We start from the raw sequence: 22343 nt of genomic DNA on the forward strand, positions 1-22343 counted from the left end.
ATCCACAAGAATCTTCATCTGAAAAAAAAATATTGCATAACTCACTGCATTACACTTCAGTGTAGTTTATTTTAATAGGTAATTTCAAAATTGCTGGGAAAGCTTTTTTTTTTTTCTCACCAGATTACAGAGACCACATGTCTACCTGCCAGTTCACCTGTATGGCCAACTGGTGCACCATAAAACAGGCTGCCATTTATTGGAGTCTCAGGTGAGAATTACAGTGATTTGTAACTTGAGGGATTTTAGTGGACAGTATCCCTTTTTTAAGGAATATGTTTTAAGAGATGTCAGTTAAATAGTGACTACAAAATAAGTAGATTGTAAATCTGAAGTGTTATGGAGCCATAATTTTGTGAAGACAACTTTTCCATCCAGATACATGTAAAAATCTTTCCTGACCCTGAAATATCACAGAAATACCTTGCAGTATTTTTCTTAAAATGACCAGTAAAAAAAAAAAAACAGAATGGGAAGCAAATTGCTATTTGTAATATATTTTAGTGCCTATTTTAGTGCCAAAATTGTGCCTATCCTTCCATGTGTATCAAAGCATAAGGCAAGATAATAAAATGTTCTTTCTGTTAACTTGAAATTCTAAGCAATGCTAAAAAAGCCATTTAGTTATTATTTGAAATGATTTTTAAAGTGAATTTGCAAGAAGATGAATTGTATTGAAGTTTGAAAAATTTTGGAGTGCTTATATTGTACTGTGTTAAGCAGAAGAAATTTGCCTTTATAAAACCTGAGATAATCTGATTCATTCAGAGGTGATATTAATTATTTTTAGCTACATTACCATTCCTCTTAACTTATGCTTATTATGCCAAGTCTACTGCAGTTCACAGTGAGATGCAGGTTTAGCAAACATAAAGCACTAATTTAAAAGCATGTAAGATAACTTCTTCAACTGAAGTCTCCTTCCTATTTTTAGCTGAATATTTTTTCTTCTTTCTTGATCCTTCTCAGAGTATTGTTACAGATCTGAGTTACACCGTTCGTTCCCCAATGCTGGATAAGTGGGAAGGAATTAAGCAGCTGAAAGCAGCCCTTTGGGCCTTGGTTAGTAACGGATTTACGATCTTTTTACTGTGGTTTGGGTTCCATTACAACTTTTTATTCTGAAGTAACTGAACAAAATCCTTTAAAACCATTGTTTATGAATTCTTCTCAAAAATGTGTGCTTCTTCCCTCTCCATTGATTTTTTTTTTTAATATATATGTAATAACGGGAATATCACATGAAGTTTGTTCACCGTGTCTATTTTTTCTAAGGTTTTTTGTCATTGCTTTGACTATTACTACTGTTTTTACATATAAAAAAAGAATAAATTTCAACATGTAGTGATAGTATTAGTATGGAATCAGAGGTTTCAACCTGGTGTTTTCCAAAATATAATGTTTCTACAGAAAAGCTTGCTGCCATTGTTGAGGTTTGTGCATATAGTCTTAGCAACTCTGGTACTGGGGATAACATTTAGTAAAACCTAGTATCTTTGCCTATCCAAGCTGTAATTCTAAAGCTGCTTGGTCACCTTAATTGTTCACTTACTTCTTTCCTGTCTTCCTAAACTTTCTTTTGTAATAGTCATTTTGAACAAATGTGTAATAATGTAAAAAATGCTTATTTAAGAGGCAAGTAAAATAAGTAAACTAAGATCTTACTGCTGGCAGTACTAGAATTAGTAGCCTGAGGAGTTGTAATAGTTAGCTGTTAGCAATTTTAGTTGTTGTACATAGTATCCTGCGTCAAAAGTGTTGAGGGCTTTTTTTCATTGGTGTTACGGATCACATCAAAGTCAAAACTTTTTTGACAAACCATTTTATTCCAGGGTAACATTGGATCATCAAACTGGGGTCTGAACTTGCTTCAAGAGGAGAATGTAATTCCAGATATAATGGCACTTGCCCAACATTGTGAGGTTCTCTCCGTTAGAGGGTATGTGTATTTAATTATTAAACAAAATTTTTAGATTACAGGTCCAGAAGGTTCTCTAATACTCTTGCTTCATTCATGTAGATGTATTTTTGCCACTTGGAAATCAGTTGGAAATCAGTTTTTAAGGGTTATTGATAACAGAGATTTTGAGAAAATTCTCAAAATTATATAGGAAGTTCAAAAGTATAAATGGTAGGCAAATGGAAAAAAAAAAATACTTTCTGTCTCTTTTAAAAAGCAGTTAAAGTGGTTATAGAACCTCTCTGGAATCAGTTCATTATTCTATCATTTATATTTGACATCTTTCAAATCCTTAAAAGAGAATGTCTTTGAAAGGATGTTCTTCTGCCTAATTGTGCAGCTTTGCTCATGTTCTACTTTGAGTTTTTTGTTGTAATTGTTTTATTTTTGGATCGTAGACATTTTTTTAATGAATTTCAGATATTTTATTTCATTTTTTAGTTTTCTGTTAATTTCCAAGTGAAAATTAGGAACAAAAACTACATGATGATTTTGTGAAGTTTCTACTGAATTGTTTTGAAAGTATTTCCTTATAAAACAGAAAAAAAGGTTTAGTTAAATTTGATGCTATTAGTGCTCTTTTCTCTATGTGTGTATTAAATACAGAACCTGTGTCTACGTGCTTGGTCTAATAGCCAAAACTAAACAAGGATGTGACATTTTGAAGCATCACAACTGGGATGCAGTAAGACATAGTCGTAGACAGCCTTGGCCAGTGGTTCCTGATGATATGGAGCAGCTCTGCAATGAACTTTCTTCTATACCCAGCACTCTTAGCTTAAACTCTGAGTCCACCAGTTCTAGGCATAACAGTGAAAGCGAATCTGCACCTTCCAGTAAGTGTGAAAAAAAAAAAAAATTCAAACCAGAAAGCGAAACAAATGTTTTGTTGTTTCAGTCTTTTGGCAAGGGTGATGTTCGGTAAGTAGTTTATAAGTGATATCAGCAAGGAAGAAGAGTGAAAGCATGGAGGTGATTTCTGCTTTCAGAGAGATAAATAAGTGAGAAGAAAGCAAGCAGTACTTCAGAATTACATTTAATGTAGAGGTAAGAAACTTTAACATTAAGGTAAGCTAGGAATTCATAGTCAAGTCTTGGCAGCTTGATGTAATACTCTACAGAAAAGTCCATGCTCTAGATGTACATTAACTTGCTTTTCCTCAAGGGAATATCTAGAAGTAAATAGATACACATATAGCATTGTTATATTTAGTCTGTAGTGTTACTGATATTTTGAATTTGAATCCAGATATATACCATATTTAGATACCATTAAAGGAGTGTACCACTTGTAATCTTAGTAGCTGGATGTATGCAGTGAAGTAAGATAGTGTAGCTTTTCTTTTAAAGCAAAGAAAATTTTAGCATGGGTGTTCCTGAAGTTAGTTAATTCACCGTTCTAAGTTCTGAAGAAAAAAAGCTTCAATTGAAAATAACAATAAACCTCATACACAACAATTTTAACTTTCTTCAGGAGGTTTGTTTTTTCATGACTTACTTGATGCACGTTGAAGGAATGTCCTTTTTCATTGATAAATCTTTCATGATTTCAGGTATGTTCATCATGGAGGATGATCGTTTTGGTAGTACTTCCACTAGTACATTTTTCCTAGATATTACAGAAGACGCAGAACAAATATTTTACGACAGACCTGGGCCTTCAAAGGAGAAAGACCGTAGTCCTTTTCCCTTTTTTTCATCTAGCAGAATTGTGAAAAATCGCATTCTAAACTCTCTTACTCTACCTAATAAAAAACACAGAAGTAGCAGTGATCCAAAAGGAGGAAAGCTGACATCATCTGACAGTAAATCAAGCCTGAGGCGAAATCGTACCGTAACAGAGCCTTCCTTAGACTTTCCTTCTGGAGAAGATTTCAACCCTGTTTTCAGAGTTCCAAAAATTCAGACTTTACCAACAGAAACTTCCATGTGCTTACTTCCAACAAAAGAGGATACTGATAGTACCCCAAGTATTGGAGAAAATGATTTGAAGCTGCCAAAAGGTCTTGGAAATGAAATTCATCGAGAAAACACAAGCAGAGAAAGGCTAATAGGGGATGGTACTACACAAACACATTTCAAGAGTCGTAGTTTAAGTTTTAATACAGATACAACAACAAGTGGCATAAGTTCAATGAGTTCTAGCCCTTCAAGGGAGACTGTAGGTGTGGACACTACAAATGTAGACACTGACTGTGGAAGTTTGAGTACTGTGGTAAGCACAAAAACAGTTAAACCTAGTCACTGTTCAACACCACAGTCTAACCATCTGCCTCTCTCAAAATCAAACTCTGTGTCCCTGGTACCACCGGGGTCTTCTCATACACTTCCTCGGAGAGCCCAGTCTCTTAAAGCTCCTTCTCTTGCTACAATAAAAAGTCTTGCTGACTATAATTTCAGCTATACAAGTTCTCGAGATGCCTTTGGTTATGCTACACTAAAACGCTTACAGCAACAGAGGATGCATCCTTCACTGTCTCATTCAGAAGCTTTAGCATCTCCAGCAAAGGACGTGCTTTTTACTGACACTATTACCATGAAGTCTGGCAGCCTGGATTCTCGGCTAACCCCAAGCCGGTAAGAGATTATTCTGTATCTATTCTTTCTTCAAAGGTAGGAGAGCAATTGAATAAGAAATGTGTTGTTCTAATATTTTTTCCAACTTCATCTAAAAGTGACAGTTGTTATAGCATCCTTCAGCATACTTCAGTACTGATATTAGGAGTGTAATAAGCTAATGAGAAATCTAATATTCGTAAGTGCGCTAGGAGAAACCCAATTTTCATAGCTGTTCTCAGTCTTTTAAATGCTGTTGGTGACAAAGGAGTTTACTTCCATTGTGTTTGCTTTCTGTTTGACTCTCATGATTTAAGTGCAATTACATGACTTGTTTGAAGTTGCAGATGCGTAACATTGCTCATGCAGTCCAAGCTGTATTTCAGAAGATAATTTTCTTAATGTCACTTAGTAAGGTTTTAGGACAGCATGTCCTGCCAATACAACATACTCAAGACATAGAGGCCAGAGGTGAAATGCTGTTGCCTCTGACGTTAGTGTTCATTTAGCTTCTAGCCAGAACAGAGGAAAGATTTTGGGCTTGTGTTATCTGCAGTTTTATCTCCTTTATTTTTGAGTGATATTAGATGTTCTGAAAACTAATTGGATAGTTACATAAGATATCTAGCTCATAGCTACAACAGCTGCAGTCAGTGCTTAACAGCTTTCTCTTAAAAGACTTTCTGCTTCTCAAATTTTTGTCCTTTAAGATCTGTTTTAATTAATGGGTTGGATTTTCAAATAATCACTGGAAGGAGAAATACACGTTCTATCTTTTGTTTTTCCTAAACATTCTTTCTCACAGGAATGAAATGGGAGAAGTTACATTAGTCACTCCTGAATGCACAGAATAGCAATTGCATTCCACATAACCAGCTGTGTGTATATAGCACCTGCTTGTTACTGCTAATTTTCCCCCTGATTTAAGAATAATATTAATATGTTGGTATTTTCAGAAGATTAGGCATAACTGTCATAGAAAGGTTTTGTTATCTTTGATCAGTTAAGTTAGAAGTGGATTGAATATGATTCTGAGGATGATTCAGTAGTTAAGATGTACTGTCCTGGTAAAAAGAAAATGCTGTTCTTTGTTCTGTTACTGGTACTTTGTGTAAAGTAGGAACAAGTCAGTGCAATATCAGTGGCTTAACAGATTCTATTGTTGCTGTAGTCATGCTGTACCATTCCTTGCATTCATACATTTGATATGCAAGGTAAGCCTTGCTGAGGTGGACTTCCATCTTGGGACTTGGCATGTAATGTAATACTTAGCTGTACTCCTAACATAGAACTGCAGTGATTGAAGTACTCATCTAAGAAAGTTAAAAACTAGAATGGCATATTATGAAAGGTTGTTGGATTGTCTTGGTTACTGATATAATTGATTGGAGAGGTTGGTCTATTTAATTTCTGCATATGTTACTGCCTCCAGTTAAATAAACTGTCCTGAACTTCTCTTTAAGTAGTAAAATGGGAGGAAATATTCTGTCCTGTTTGTCTTCCAAGACCAACAAGCAGTCAGTTGAATTTGGTGATCTTTTTAGCTGTTCAGTTCTATAAAAAGGTTGACAGTCTTATTTCTTTAGCCTTGCAAAATAATGCATACAAATCTTCCACCTTGATCTTTAAAGACAAATAAGAAATATTAAGGTGTTTATCTCAACTCCTGCCATGCTTTCCTGCCAATACCTACAGGCACGATTTTCCAGGATAAGCAGAGGCAAATGATTACAGTTTATCCTTTTCTGTAATTTTAAATAGAAAGCAATTATAGAACATTTTATTATGAAATAAAACCTGCAATTGTTGACTAATCTGGGTTTTCAAGTATGGCTTGAGACTTACTGCAGTTCTGCCACTGCTGTAATTAGCATTTGTAAGAATTTGTCAGTAGTTGTCAATATAGAAAGAGTAGTGATGTCCCCATAGCTTGGCCATTGCATGAACTTGATTTTGATTTCAGTATAAATTTGTTACAGTCTTCCAATACATTGCAGCTCAGTTGCCCATCTAAACAACAGCAACAACAAAAGACCTAGAACAATTACAGGAAATTATTTCCAAGACAGAAAGTCAGTTTCAAAAAATCAGATGTTCACAACACACTAGCTCCTGATGTGTAATAATCTGCAGCAGTCTAAGAAAAACTGTTTCTGAGAAGTGTGTTGAAAAGAGTTCAAAAACTCTTGAAGGTTTTACCTCAAAAGTCTCTCTGCCACTTTTTGCTATAGTGTTTGCATGATAAATAGCATTGGTTTTTATTTTCATACCAGCTCTCCATTGACAAAATACTAAATATTATCCTTTGCTTACAAATAGGGAAATAATGCAGAAGGCTATTTGTCTTCAATAACTCTTCAAACACAATTAGTATTTTCCTTTCAATCTTTCCTTCCTTCTCCCCTTCTTAGTATTATGTAGAATTGTTCAAATCAGAATTTTAAATTGATCTCGGTAGGATCATTCAGCTGCTGCACAAATCAAATTTAAAACTTTGAAAGCATTTGGAGACTCTTACGGAAAACTTCATTTTGCAAGTCTTTCTTATTAAAAAAAAAATCAATGTGTTCATCAATAATATCACATTTGTGGCTGAGTCAGGGATTAAATCAACTTGTCTAAATTCATTTTCCCATACTTAATCATTATTTTCTTCTTCATTTTACTCCATGCTTTACACTTCTGCTATGAATCAAGCTATGCTCATGTGGACAATTTCTTGATCACTATGTGCAATCTCTTTCAGTCTAGTGCAGTCATGTACTGTGTGTTAAATAAGGCATTGATTCTGGTGAACAAACACAATTTTTGTGATTAGGCTGTGATACAGTTATGGTGTTACACCATCAAGGAAATCATGGATGCTCACTTATTGTCCCTGGCTGAAATGGGAAGAGAATCAAGTAAAAGTGGGAGAACTTCAGGGATAAGTTAAAGACAGTTCACAGATAAAGCAGAAGCCCTAGTAAACCAAGCACAGTGAGGAATTTATTGACCCCTTCCCATCAGCAGGTGGGCGTTCAGCCACTGCTGGGACAGCCGGGCTCCATATGTGCAGCAACTGTCACAAATATGAATGCTATTACTCCAAACATTCCCCCACCCCTTTTTCCCTCTTTCCTTCAGCTTTTATTGCTCAGCATGACATTGTATGGTATGGAACATCCCTTTGGCTTGTTTAATCAGCTGTTCTGGTTTTGTTCCCTTCCAGCACCCTGCATTGCCCCAGCCCTTGCTGGCAGGGCAGTGTAAGAAGCTGTCCTTGACTCTGCTGAGCAGCAACTGAAACACTGATGTTTTTATCAAATGTCCAAAACACTTAACTCTGCCCAAGCCAAAACCATGCCAGTAGTGTAATAATTTTTACAGACTCTGCATAGTAATTGGCATTTTTTTAGCACTTGTATCTTCTTAACCTTTTCAGGTTCTTTCTATGTAAACCTAACTACGACTATCTAGGTGTGGATTTTTTTTTCTCCTTTAATTTCATTTTGAGAAAGAACAGTGATGAAAGCATAAAGCAGTCTTGTCGTAGTAAATAAGCTCTTATGCAGTTATTGTGGAATAGGAGTTTTTATTCCACTGTGTAAACAATCTGCTTTTGCCTGATGTGAAGAAAGCATTTGTAAGTTTATAATTTCAATTAAATGAAATAAGGTAAAATTTTATAAATAAAATGAGAGGTGACCAAATGAGATTTTCATCTTCAAGACTTATAGCAACACTGAGGGCATGTTCTCTAACCTCTGCTCACTGTGCAGCTTCACATTTGTTCTTTGTATTCTTCAGCTGAACAAATTCTTTTTCCACACCAAGATGTTCTTGGAGTGTAGAAAAAGTGTTCCATCTCTGGTTCCTAGCAGGTCCAAGCTTTGCATTTGCAGTATTGTGCCTGAGATTTGAATTTGTGAATAATCATTCTGTCTGTACATTTTGTGTACAGACAAGTGCACTTAAATATGAGACTTCTAGCAGTTTAAAAGCCAAAATCTGCACTGATTTGTGTCTGGGCTGTATATTTTCAGACTTAAGTTGAATAAAACTTGTGCTTTTATAGGGTTGGCGGCCAGTTAAGCAGAAGCTTTATCCAACAATTTTTCAAGTCCATGTCCTAGGGCTTCCAAAGAGATCACAAATTTTTCCCTATGAACTGCAAAGCAATGCAGTGTAGCACGAGGCAGAACAAAAGCAAATCTGTAGTTACAGGAGAAACAAGCTCTGGATTCTACACAGGAAAGATTAGGGTAGTCTTTGTGACTGCAGCCCTTCTTATTTGCAGTGTGCAAGGATGACAGGTTTACTAAGACTGCAATTTATTTTATTATTACAGGTTCATGAAAGCTTTAAGTTACGCTTCGTTAGATAAGGAAGATTTATTAAGTCCTATTAACCAAAACACACTTCAGCGTTCTTCCTCTGTTCGCTCCATGGTTTCTAATGCTACATATGGAAGCTCTGATGATTACATTGGCCTTGCTCTCCCAGTGGATATCAATGAAATATTTCAGGTATGAATGTGATGCTATAAATGGGTTTCATTTTTTAATGAAAGGTAGTGAATTGGTACATTTGCATCAGAACAGAGTAGATCTGCAGAAAGGAGGTAACAGGATGTTGCACATTCAAGGAATGTATTATGGAAATATTCAAGTCTGGCTTGGATATCTGTGCCTGCAACCTACTGTAGGGAAGCTGCTTTGGTGGGGGGTTGGACTTGATATGTAGAGGTCCCTTCCAACTCTTTTGATTCTGTGATTGTCTCTGTGTCTTACCAGTTGCCTTCCTCAATCTGCTTAGCTAAAACACATTGCAGTGTAACACACTGATAGCTCACTTAGTTTAATAATCTGTTGATAATATGTAATTATCAAAGAGAAGACATGATCTATGTCAATCATTAATATGTGGCTTTCTTACCTTTTATTTATTTAGTCTTTGCATTTAAAATCTCATTCCTTTATCAGAAATAACTAAAGCAAAGGCATGAACTCCTGTATTACCTTTCTGTTCTCCTTTGTGTGATTGCTTTATTTTTCTTTTCTTCATGATCTTTATGGTATATTTATGCTGCTTCATTTCTTCTCTTTCATCTCTACATCTCACAGGCCATCACTGTGTTTTTTCCACTTAGTGACTGTTTATAAACCTTTATAAGTGTTTATTCAGAAATCTGTTTTCTTGTTTTCATTAGCTTGTCTTTAGTACTCTTATTAGGTCTTTCTGTTATAGTTATCTTCACAAAATCTGTTTTTCTTTGGGTATAATTACCACCCGTGCAAAATTTGTCTCTTGAATGTTCCAGGTAAAAGAGACCCCATATTTCCAGAAGAAAACTACTCCTCCATTTGATGACCGTGGAGCAAGAGTTTTTGCACCTGAGGCAGGAGGTATATTTTTTCTCTTTTGTAAATTCCTGTTTTTATTTGTATATATGTTGGTTGGGTTTAATTGTTTGGGGGTTTTTTTGTCTGTTTGCAGAAAAGGTTATTTTTGGTTGTTGAGCTTTGACAGCTATGTTCTGGATTTTAGGATACTAGATGATTAATTCAATTTTTTTTTAATCCAGTACAAGGAAAGGTAGTGTAATTTCAGTGTAAGCTCCATCCACCAGTTCATTGTAATGTGATGAGCTAATGCTAGCTGATGATGGGTAGTGATAGTGCATTTAAAAAAGAAAACTATTTAAGCTTTTATATAGATATGTATGTTTGTATGTATGTGTGTGTGTATAAAATATACATATATTTAAGCTAATATTTATATATATGTAAGTGCAGTGTGGAAATTTTACTCTTAACATACGAACTTATAGGAACTAACAAAGGGTGTAGGTGTTTATTTCAGAAGTAAATTGTATCTTTCTGTGGTGTTTGTGTAACAGTTGATCATTGGAGGTGATGGGACATGGTACACGAGAATTGCCAGTGCTTTACAAATGCCTGACTTTTCTAGAAAGCACTTTCAAGAGCAGTCGCAAGTCTGTAGGGCATCAATGTGTGATTGTTTTGTTGTTTTTTTTTTTAATGTAGGACAGCTAAAAACATTGATACTGGTCCCAGAGTAGTGTAGTATAGCTGTTGTTTTGTTTCTCAATAACTGGAACCTTATTACAAGCACTTGAGGAAACAAATAAACAAATCTTACTTACTCCTTGTTTTTCATGATTGTAGTGTAATATATAATGCTGATTTTCCTGAAGGAATGTTGCTGTGTTTTGCTAAGTTGCAGTATACTTGGTTCATAACTTACTTGCTGATATATTCTATCCAAGGAGGAGCTCTAAAGACTTGGTCCTTTTCCTTCATTGAGTTTAGTTTATTTATGTGACAAGCAAGGTTCTTAAAATGGTTGCTATTTTCATTTGTGAATATACAACGTATACTTCGGTTATATTGTATTAATCTTGTTTGATATTATGAAAATTTGTAACATGTTGGGTGTTAAGGTATTAGTTTTCTCTATGGATGTACATTTTAGAATTAACTGCATACCTTCTTACATTGTATGTTTATAGAGATTTAATTCAGTCCTTTGCAATACTGTGTTGTGTTTGGTAAGCTGGGGCTAAAGCTTGATGTTTATTTCTAGAATTTTAACAGATTTTAGAAGTTTAAATAGTAAAATAAAAACTAAAAAATTACTAGATCCTTCCCTAGCTTTAGAATAACAAATTTAATCAAAATTGTTTTGTATTAATTGATGGTCTTGTTGTATTGCTTTTTTCTGTTGCCTGTTTGTCTACAGGTCTTCCATCGGGCACTAGTGACGCTGTCAAAAGTCCTTTTCAGATGCTCCGACAGCAGATCAGTCTCACAGAAATAATGAATACCAGCCGTTCAGATGCTTCTCAGTTTTTAGAAAATACAGAGGATACTGGATTACAGGAGCACACAGATGAGAACTGCCTTTATTGTGTCTGCATTCAAATTCTGGGTTATCAGCCTAATAACAAAGTGAACTCTTCATATAATCGTACAGGTCTGTGTTCCTTGTGAGGATGCGTAATAAACTGAATGAGAATGCTGAATTTTGTTATCTTTGAGTAATAGGTCTTTAGTTTTTTTCTTACTGAAATTAATTCTTATTAATAAACTTTTTATTCAATTAATGGTATTTCTGTGGACATTGGTCTTCTCAATTTCTAGGGACCTTAGTCTGACAAGTTTGCATGTTTTTTAGATATCTCTAAAAGCTTTTTAAACATGTAAAAGATTTTAAAAATTTTGAATGTAATTTGTCCAAAATTCAGCATCCAATTTCCAACTTGTTTCTATGCTGGCAGTTACCATACTGAGTGTCAGGGTATTGTATATTTAACATTGAAAAGAATCAGATGAGGAAAAGTATGAATAACAAAGATGCAACATTTTGTTTCTGTCAGATTTCTCAGACATTCCATATACTGACTGGTGTGGGCAGACCATACACAATCATTTAGATGTGCATTCCTCCAAATTTTCTGGAATTTCAGGCTGTAGTGATGCAGTGTCCCATGGTTCAGCCAGCAGCACCAAGAGTACAGAGCTTGTACTAGGTGAGTTTGAAAGCTTAGTATTATTAGAAGCTATAGCTCTTACAGTATTTTTACATACTGGAATGAAATTGTCTGTTATTTAAAATAAACCACTTTTGGATGCCCTAATTAATGAGGTAGCTGCATTGTCCATTATGATATCAGATAAGAAAATGTACTTGAAAATTCTGCTTTGGTTGTATGGAATTTTGCTGTTAAACATCTCTCTATCTTGCACTGTGATCAGGTTGTCTTTTTTGTTCTTTTTAACATAATGCTGTAGAAAAAAGTAAAAGATCTTTAAAAAAAATTACAGATTTTCTTCAAAGAGAGACATTTCAGTTTTTGATTCACTTTCTATTTTGATTTTAATGTAACTTCTTATTTAGTATCTCACCCAGTAACATGCTTTCGTAATAAATGCAGTGATGCAGTTGAGTCTATTTTTCAGTTTTTCCAGTTGTCCCTCTGAATTTTTGAAATGCTAGTTTATCTTTAAAAAAAGCTTCCTGAAAATAATGTATTTCAGTCTTAATGAGAATTCAGGAATATTGAAAATATATATGGAAGTATCTGTGTGTGTGTGTGTGTACATGTATGTGTATACAGAATTTCAGAACACGCTTACGTGATGTAAAATTAACACAATCAAAGTGCTTATTTGCTAATTGATTCATTTGTTTTTTTAGGAGTAAAATCAATCCCAGATGATACACCAGTATGCAGAATACTTCTCCGGAAAGAGGTCTTACGTTTAGTAATCAATTTGAGTAGTTCAGTGGGAACTAAGGGCCATGAAACTGGACTCCTGACGTAAGTTAAATACACTTCAGATGTTTTATAAACATTCAGTTGTTTATATTCTCGTAAGTTTTGTGAGGTAAAGTTTGATCTTATTTCTTACTTCTTAAGACAGCATCAAGCAGAAACTGTTGTGGGTTACTGGAGATAGCTTAACATAGTGTAAAAGCTAAGCAAATAATTTTCTTTTTAATATTATTTCCTCTGTTTTTGTCTTTCTCTTCGCATTCTTCTTCAAATCACTAATTTAACAGTATAGAATTACAGAATCATTATGGTTGGAAAAGGCCTCTAAGATTATCCAGTCCAGCCATCAGTCCATCACTACCGCGCGCACTGAACTGTGTCCCTAAGTACCGTGTCTACATGCTTCTTGAATAGCGGCTCCATCACTTCCCTTGGCAGTCTCTTCCAGTGTATTACCACTCTTTACAGAGAAGAATTTTTTCCTAATGTCCAAGCTGAGCCTGCCCTGATGTATCTCATCCTGGGAGAATAGTTCCCATCTTGCTACAACCTCCTCTGAGCCTCCTCTTCTCCAGACTATAAGCAATCCCAGTTTCCACAGCCACTTCTCAAAAGATTTGTTCTCCAGACCAATCACCAACTTCATTTCCCATCTTCTGGACACAGTCCAGGGCCTTGATGTCTGTCTTGTAGTGAGGGGCCCAGAACTGAACACAGCCTCATCAGTGCTGAATATAGAGAGGATGATGTTTCATTGTATACTCATTTTGTCTTGAATCTTTGAAAAAAAAAAAGAAGAAGAAGATAATGGCTGTGTTTATTTTTTGCCATCTCAGTTAAGTAGCCAAAATGGTAAAATAACTAATTGAGAAACACAAGTCTGCCTGAAGAAAGAGTACCATTACTGGCATTAATTCATATTCGAAAGTCATGGTAAAAATATAGAATATAAATATAAGGACTGAACACTGTAATAGAAACTAGGCTTCTGGAGTGCTGATGTTGAAAACAGGCATACAGCTGCTAAAAGAAAATATAGTTGTGGTCATCTTATTTATAAGATATACACTGTATTTTCTGTATTTACTTTTCAGTACTTTTTATAGCAATAAATGTGAATGCCTCTTCACAGTTGTTTTTCAGTATCTATTGTAGAGACTTGGTGATCTCAGATATCTATTCTGAAAGGTGTATAGAATATTCTTTTTCATCTTTTTAATACAAGTTTCTTCCAGTTTTATAAGACACAATGCTGTCTGATCTGATTTTTCTTTGTCCGTCAGATCCAGAATTTATAATGCCTATTACTGAAGAGTTCTTGTTCATTAACTATTTAATTGTACAGTTTTAAAGAATATCATGGAAACCTTTTCTCAGTACTTGTAAAAATTTGTTTGTTTGTTTTTGCTGTTAATCAGAATTAAGGAGAAGTATCCTCAAGCATTTGATGACATATGCCTGTATTCTGAGGTGTCCTACTTGTTGGCACATTGTACATTTCGACTCCCATCCAGAAGGTTCATTCAGGAGTTGTTTCAAGATGTGCAGTTCTTACAGGTAAGAGGAATGTTCAGATAGTTTGAAGGAACCAAAATGTGCCAATAGGGTGTAGGCTTCATTACAGTGAATAATGAATGCTTCCAGGAATTTTTATTAAAAACAATGATTTTGCAATGTCATTCTTGTAAAATCTTTAATGACATTAATATTTCACCTGACTACTTCTTCTTCCAGATGCATGAAGAGGCAGAGGCTATTTTAGCAACACCAACAAAGCAACCAGTAACTGATGTATCAGCAGAATCCTGACCTCTGTCTCGCACAGTTCGTTGCATACAGGCTTCCTGGAATTCTCAGACATCTTCCAATTGACCAGATAATAAAGTTTGGAGCATCATCTTTTAGACTGTTCCAGAAGCTACTGGTACCTGAAGAATGAACTGAAAAAACTTTTTCTTCCTCAACCAATTACTGCCCTAGTCTATGGAGTCCCTTGGGGATTTATTAAACATTATGTAGTTCTAATAATAGTAATTATCAGTATATGCAAGAGCCGAGCACTGAACACCTCCACAAGTTTTCATTTCATTTTTTACCTTAAATTAAAAAAAAAAAAAAAAAAAATGAACAACACACAGAGACACCTATGATTGACTTCTAATTCTGTTCTGGAGAAACAGAATTATGCCTTGCTTTTTTTTTTTTTTTTTGCTTTTTTTTTTTTTTTTTTTTTTTGCTTTTTTTTTTTTTGCTATTTTCTATTATAAAACCCCAGGAGTTGGATGAGGGTGCATTCCGTTGCCAGCAATGGGGAGCTGTGCTGTGATTGTGGACAGCAGGGGATAAATGTTAGATCTTTTCTGTTGATTTTTGTACTGTTTATAACACTACTTGGGGGGTTTGTAACTTCAGACAGAAAGAAAAGCCTCTGAATCTGAGGTTCCTTTAAGTTATTTTAATGTTACTGTAGTTGTAAGTCATTTTATTAGCAGTCTCTCCATTTTCATTACATTTACATACATGTATCTTATCTGAACCAGTTAAGGATTTTCACTACAGTTTGATTTTAAAATAGCAAATCATTTAAAGTTAAAATGCTGAAGTCAAATTGTTTTCCCTGAATGATATGCATGCGTTTGCAGTTTCTACGCTCATGCTCATATAGTGTGAATGTTGGTCTTATTCTTAACTAAAAACCTTTAGCAGGCATGATTTGTATCAGATAAATGAATATTGTATAAACTAGACTTGAAGACATTTAATCATTGCTGCTTTTGTGAGAAGGCATATGAGCGGTTTTCCAAATTCCATGAAAACAGCCTTTTATAGAAACAAAGGTTTGATTGAGTTTTCAGTGGATGAGCGATCAAGTATCAGATAATGCTAATAATTGTAGTGAAAAGCCTTAAGTATCAAACTTTGAAGCAACAGAACTTAAAATTTTATATTGGTATTTGAGACTTGTTGTGAAAGTTACATGATACAGTGACTGTTAATGAGGAAAACACATGCCTCTATCAAACGGTGAAGTTTCTAAAGTAAAGAGTGCAATCGTAATGGAGAAGAAAAATATAGGAGTCCCATCACTTTTATAATGCATCTAAAAATTCAGAAGACTTCATACAAGGATAATATAAATATATGCAAATGTGTATATATACAGTAGCATGGCCACCTTTGTTAGAATGACTGTAATAGAAGGGGTTACCCTTTGATTTTGATATAGGTGAATAATTCAGCTGGACTGTACTAAGTAGAACGTATTTTTATCCATTCACTTTTACCATTTTTATAATTATCAGATTAATACTTAAGTAAAGATAAGTGAAATTTATAAGATAAGTGATACTCATAACCATATTCTTACTAGCTATGCTACTGGGGGTTTCAGTAAGTTGTCTTGTGAGCAGTAGAACATGAATCCTAATGACATTTTAAAATTTACTTGCTTTTATTGAAAACTTCATCTTGCCGCATAAGCACTGCTTTGCAGATATCACTTCACTGAGTTCTTATATGCACTGTGTACCATCAGGATCTCATAAAGCAGATCTGTAAGTTGCTGCTCATAGCCAAGTCTAGTTCCTAAGATTCTTCTCATAAGTTCCCACTGAAAGAAGGAGCAAATCTGAAAATTCAAATATTTGGTAGTTAGTGTCAAGAAATGTTTTGAAATACTCTGAAAACATACCACACCAGGGATGGACTTCTCTGGTTGTAAGAAATCTTCTGTAAAACCAAAATGCCAACCACAGTAGACCAAATAGTGGTGTAAACTCCAAAGGAAGTAATGTAATGTTCCCAAAAATGGGGCTGGCGTATCTTACACAGTAGTTGCAAACACTACCTCAGTTAGGCTAGAGTACAAGAGATTTGTTTTAGCAACTAGATGGGGTTACATCAAACAACTCCATGTATTTTTTTTTTTCAGTTAAAGCAAAATAAACAAGTTTTATCACCTGTATTTAAATAAAACACACGTGTTCATTTGTTACCAGCTTAATACATAGCACTTAAAGTAGAAAGCGCAATAGAGAGGCCTCTGATTATAGAAAAAGGTAAGCAAAGCAATGTCAATATACTTTTGAAAGATTTAGAATCTTAAATTTCCTAATATACTTGCTTGTATGGGGATCCAAGACTACAGAAACTTGATGTCTGTATTATTGCTGCAAATTTAGTTAAAATGATTTTTTCTAAAAGTGTGTGTGTCAGTAGATTTCAACAAGTAAGCATAAAGGTTGTAAAGTCTGTACATAACATACATTTCTAGAATTAATTTACATTAAGCTCATATTAGTGTTTCATTTTAATTGGCAAATGAAGGGATACTGATACCTAGTTGTAAACTGTGAATTTCTAATTCTATCAATTGCTCTTTTTTTGGTTTGTTTTAGATATCCCTTTTAAAGTTCTTATTTTGGGGCTTTATTTGCATCATGATAAATCTTCAAAAGAAGACTGTGGTAAATTAAAAAAAAAAAATAAATGTGTCTATTAAACCTAATAAAGAACCCTTCTACTTTTCCTAGAAGGGGTAGGAAGGGAAGCTGACAGACCCACTTAAGGTTGGAATACAGTCGAACAAATGGTAAAGCAGACAGCGCTCAGTGACACAAATTCAGTTTGCTGTGGCAAAGGGAACTCCTGACTGCTTAAGCATGTTCTACATGGGAAATACTTAGAACAGGTCTGAGGTGAAAGCCTTCATGGGAGGGAGAGCCTGTCTATGAAACCAGGTGAATGTAGCCTGCTAAGTTATCTGACTCACTTTTGTGGTCATCTTTGGTAGTCAGTGAAAAGGGAGAGTCCTTTTCAAAGAGCAGAGATGTAATTCCAGGGCTCTGAGTTATTTCCTGCTTCTCTGCACTACACAGGGAGGAGGAGGAGGCTTTTGATGATTGAAATTCAGGGATGCTGAATGCTTCCAGCTGTTGTAGTTGTCACTTGGAGCTGTAGATAGTCAGGCTTTGAGGTACTTTAGCTTGTATGCTGGACCCTTGGCGTGTTGTGCTGGTGATAGATGCTTTTCCTTGTCCGGCAGCTCTTACTTGACCTGACATATAGGCCCTAAGTGATGTATTGTTTTTCCCCACAGGAAACAATAGCCTGTAGTTCAGGGTGCAGAGGTTGGCACATTGAGGTGAGCTTCCCTTAGAAACATCTTAAAAGGTAGTAGCAACAGTACTGGTCATTTTCTTGTCATTTTGAAATACATGTTGTGGTGTCTTGAATGAGAGTTGTAGTTTGCACTGAGAAGCTGAAGAAACATTTGTCACTCTCACTGCTTCACAGTGTCTGAAGATAGCTATGTGAGAAACGTTTCAAAAATAATAGGTAATTGAATCCCAGTGAGATATCAGAGTAGTTGCTGCTTCTTAACCTGTGTGCTCGTCTTGATGCCTGGCATTTTGGCCTTCAGGAAGGTTGTGTTAACTTCTGAGTATGAGCTCAAGCTGAGGAATCATGGTGAAATTCTTGCCATGCTTTGGATCTGCTTACCTTCTGCTGTGCAGAAGTGCTGTTACTGGGGGTTCTCAGTGGAGCCAGCTGGAAGCCGGTCCCAAACATTCTTTCTGTTACACTTTGTTACCATGCTCTTATTAAAGGTGTGTGCAAGGTGAGAACAGTAGGAGCCCTTATGGAACATGGTAGAAACATTGTTTCTATCTTGATCAAAGCTCCAGTCTCCCTCTTCTGGTTCTTGTTTGGCTTTTTGGTTCTGGTTTGCTGGACAGTTATTTTCATTGGCTTTTGTATGTTCAGTAAAGAGTGCGGATTTTCTTTGGGCTATTTTTGTGACATAGACAAATAGTAATGCCACAGCATGCAGAAATTGCACATTTTGCTTAAATTGCTTTGTAAAACACAGTATTTAATTTGAGAAATGTAATTCATGCCATAAAAGTGTAACATGCCATTTTACCATTCAGTAGGTTGTTTCGTCACAAGATGCAATATCTTAGAAAGTAAAGGTAGATATTTTATAGGCTTAATTAAAACATTCTTCCAGTACTGGGCTGTCAGCATCCCTAAAACTGCATTAGAGGAGATGATGTAAATTAATCATTCTGAGGAGGGAAGGGATCAAGGAAAATCTCGAGACTTACTCTCCCTGCCCCACATTGTCTTTATTTAGTAATACGCTGCTACATATTTGGAGGTTCTAGTGTTTGTAGGTCACTGAACAGACATTGAAATCTGATTTATATTGTATACCTGTAACATAGAAAGAAAAAGTATTTATATATTTTCCGTAAGAATATTGCATTGAGCTGTGTATAATTTAAACAGAGGCTTGTCCCAAAATGGTGTTGCCCACCTTGATTTTTGTGGTTTTTCTTTTTTTTTTTTTTCTTCTTTTTTTTTTTTTTTTTGTATAGTGTGTACAGTTCATGTCTATGGGCATTAAAAGCCTCCTGAAGCATAATCTTATCAAAGGGATGCATTGTTAATAAAATGTACTTAAACTTCTCATAGTTGTTCTGGTCTCATATGTACCTTTCAGTACTAGAAATAGATTAGAATTTTATTTATATTTGTACGTTACTAATTAACTAGAAAAAGCTGAAGCTTTCCAAATAAACATTTTTTGTCAAAGTATATTTTACATTAATACTTTGTAAGATGTCCTGTAAAAATAGAACGGGACTCCTTAGTATTTTGTACACCATTTTTATTTTAAAACTTTAGAGTACTGATACTGAGAATTAGTCACTTTCCATTATGTGATGTTTGTACAATTCAAGTGTTAGCATTTCAGCAGCAGATGTGAAAGCTGAATTATAAACAAGAAATGAAACAAGAAATAAATCTTTCAGTTTTGAACTCATTCAGCCATTATTAATGCAAGACAGATGTCTTAGAGGGAAGGAAAAAAAAAAAAAAAAGAAAGAGGCGTTTACATGCCTCTCTATCCCCATGTGAAAAATACTTTTCTTGTGCCCTCACTATACCCTTCCACCTACACAAAAGCCTTATTCTCCTTGGAATAGTTTGTTCCTGTGTTCTGTGAAACAAGCTGTCACGAGCAGCCCGCAGAGGAGCTAACCTCTCAGGCTGCCAGGCAGGCCTGTACCTGCTGGTAAGCTGTTCTCTTGTTCCAAATGACAAAATGCTTTCATTAGAAAGACCATAGGAACCACCTTTGCTGGAGCTGAGATGGGAGCTCCGGACAGGCCCAAGTACCTCACCCACCATCAGGAAAGCAGCACCAGCTGTATGACCTCCACCCACGATATCCCTGCCACTTTGTGCTCAGCTGCTGCAGTCAGGCCCCAACAACAGCAGCTCAGATGTATGAAATAACGCCTCATTAGAGCCATCCCCTCTGCCATAAAGAACCTGCGCAACATCAAATATTAATATGTGGTTCATGGGACAATCTGACTTTTTCACTGAGTCTTATATGAGAATTCCTAATATGAGATACCTAACTCTTGATTTTAGTCTGCCTTTCAAGTTTTCTTTAAATAAGCCTTTTTTCAAAATGAAGGATACAATCTGTTGTGCTTCCTTACAAACATTTTTGAAAATTAAAGATGACCAAGTTCACCTCAGTATGCTGTTCAAATTCTCAGTTATCACAAAAAGTCATAGTGCTCAGTTCATGTATTTACAAATGCTGCAAGCTAAAATGTGCAAGTAACAAGATGAATGTCTTCGTGAGTTTCAAAATCACAGCCAGCAGGCCCTTCCTTCATTGCTAGCTGGAGGAAGACTATTTTTTATAACATGCAAACAACAGTATCTGAAGATCTAGCTGATAGAGAGCCTGAATATGTTCTTTGCAAAGGGGATTAATATAACTCATCTGACTCGTGTCTACTTACATAGTTGTCTGGAGTTTGCTACGTGCAAGGAGTAATGCCAAAAAAGGTTATGAGCACTATGAGTGTGTTGGTAACTCCTCCACAAACATCTGCCCTGATGGGAAAATGGTTCCCACTGCATATTACAGGCAGCAAAACATTGGCCTGCAAATTCTAAAGCCAGTAACTTCTGATCAAATGATAGCATGCAGCATTCCACTGCAAAAGCCTTGAACTAGTCAACAATGTACAGCTTTGCAGGGATAACAGGAGTGGGACATCTGGGCTTGTGAAAGCCTGTATCGGAAAGAGAAGTTGCTGTGCCTTCAGAAATTCCTGTTTGTATTTTAAAACACAACCAATCAACAGACTCAGTCAACGAGGGTACATCAAAGCCTCCTTCCAATGCAGTGCACATCTGTTTGTGATATGTATCTCAGATTGCTCTTCCTGCCAGCTGCTTCTCCAGGTGATGAGGTAGAAGCATCATTCAAAATATTGAGGTAGTACTGTGGCTGGTACAGCACTGCTGACACTTCTTCGTTGCCTCTTTCTAGTGTCTCTGGTGTTTCATAGGGATTGGTTTCAACTGCAAGATGAGAAGAATAAGCAAAATTTTCAAACCAAGTATGAGTCTGAGGTGTGGGTGTTGATGGAAAACTTCTCTCTTCATTTTTGTTGCGATAAACTGAGGAAAGATTCTGATCATCAGTCTTATCTTCTGTTGACGTTGAAGACATCAGGCTCCGTGAACATAATTTTTTTGCCTCGGCCTTATTATCCAGTGCTAGGGTGTCAGGAATGCAGTCACTTAGCTTTAGTACTTTCTCAGTACCAATCTACAGGAGAGGCATCGAACAAAAAAAAGTGCTCAGTGAAAGAAGTCAAGAATAAAGAAAAGAGTGATTAATTTAAATGCTTGTAAATTGTCTTATAAATTTTTTTACTTTGGATTAAATGAACAGAAAATAGTGAAAAATACAAAATGTTTGATGAAAGCTGGATCTTATGTGAAATTCACAGAGTGTCTCTGATACAAAAGGACACAGCATTAGAACGGACTGTCCAGAGAAGAAGTGGAGTTCCCATTCCTGCAGGTATTTTAAGGGACCAGTGGATATGGCAGTAAGGGACATATCCACACAGCCTTTGTATATTCACAGAATGGCTTGGGTTGGAGAAAACCTTAAAGCCCAACTAGGGGCAGGGGTTAGCACCCGCTAGAACAGTCTTCCCAGGGCCCCATCCAACTTGGCCTTGAATGCCTCCATCCACAGCTTTTCTGAGCAACACGTGCCAGTCCTTTACTACCCTCTGAATAATGAATCTCCTCCAAACTTTTAATCAAAGTCTCCCTTCATTTAGTTTAAAACCAGTCCTCCTTGCTCCATCACTATCATACTGCATAGAAAGTCAGCCTCCACCTTATAAGCTCTCTTTAAGGACTGGAAGTCCACAATGAGGTCTCCCACGAGCCTCCTCTTCTCCAGGCTGAACAATCCCAGCTCCCTCAGCCTGTCTTTAGAGGGAAGGTGCTCCAGCCCTATGATCCTCTCTGTGGCCCTTCTCTGGACCTGCTCCATCAGCTCCATGTCTTTTTTGTGCTGGGGTCCCCAGGACTGGCATCACAAAGCAGAGTAGAGGGGAGCTCTTGCCCTCCTCCCTTGCCCTGCTGACGACTGCTCTTGATGCATCCCTTTGCACATGGCACTAAGGCAGCAGCTCCTGGTTCATA

At 36.0% G+C, this 22343-nt stretch overlaps 2 protein-coding genes across 6 annotated transcripts in view; one reads left to right on the forward strand and one right to left on the reverse strand.

Moving 5' to 3' along the window:
- RICTOR (RPTOR independent companion of MTOR complex 2) overlaps positions 1 to 14928 on the forward strand; it is an 82010-nt gene extending 67082 nt beyond the window's left edge. The window contains exons 27-38 of the mRNA XM_031594537.2: positions 124 to 211; positions 970 to 1062; positions 1833 to 1939; positions 2567 to 2796; positions 3514 to 4537; positions 8847 to 9024; positions 9819 to 9903; positions 11261 to 11494; positions 11898 to 12050; positions 12719 to 12842; positions 14216 to 14354; positions 14532 to 14928. Of these exons, the coding sequence (XP_031450397.1) occupies positions 124 to 211; positions 970 to 1062; positions 1833 to 1939; positions 2567 to 2796; positions 3514 to 4537; positions 8847 to 9024; positions 9819 to 9903; positions 11261 to 11494; positions 11898 to 12050; positions 12719 to 12842; positions 14216 to 14354; positions 14532 to 14606 (2530 nt within the window). The 3' untranslated portion in view covers positions 14607 to 14928. The remainder of the gene's footprint in view (positions 1 to 123; positions 212 to 969; positions 1063 to 1832; positions 1940 to 2566; positions 2797 to 3513; positions 4538 to 8846; positions 9025 to 9818; positions 9904 to 11260; positions 11495 to 11897; positions 12051 to 12718; positions 12843 to 14215; positions 14355 to 14531) is intronic.
- Positions 14929 to 19133: 4205 nt separating this feature from the next.
- OSMR (oncostatin M receptor) overlaps positions 19134 to 22343 on the reverse strand; it is a 32445-nt gene continuing 29235 nt past the window's right edge. For all 5 annotated transcript variants that reach the window (XM_031594536.2, XM_031594534.2, XM_090132218.1 and 2 more), the window contains one exon: positions 19134 to 21447. In XM_031594536.2, coding sequence (XP_031450396.2) covers positions 20998 to 21447 — 450 coding nt within the window. In that variant the 3' untranslated portion in view covers positions 19134 to 20997. The remainder of the gene's footprint in view (positions 21448 to 22343) is intronic.

This window comes from Phasianus colchicus, chromosome Z (genome assembly GCF_987193195.1).
Source record: "Phasianus colchicus chromosome Z, bPhaCol1.hap1.1, whole genome shotgun sequence".
Lineage (NCBI taxonomy): Eukaryota > Metazoa > Chordata > Aves > Galliformes > Phasianidae > Phasianus > Phasianus colchicus.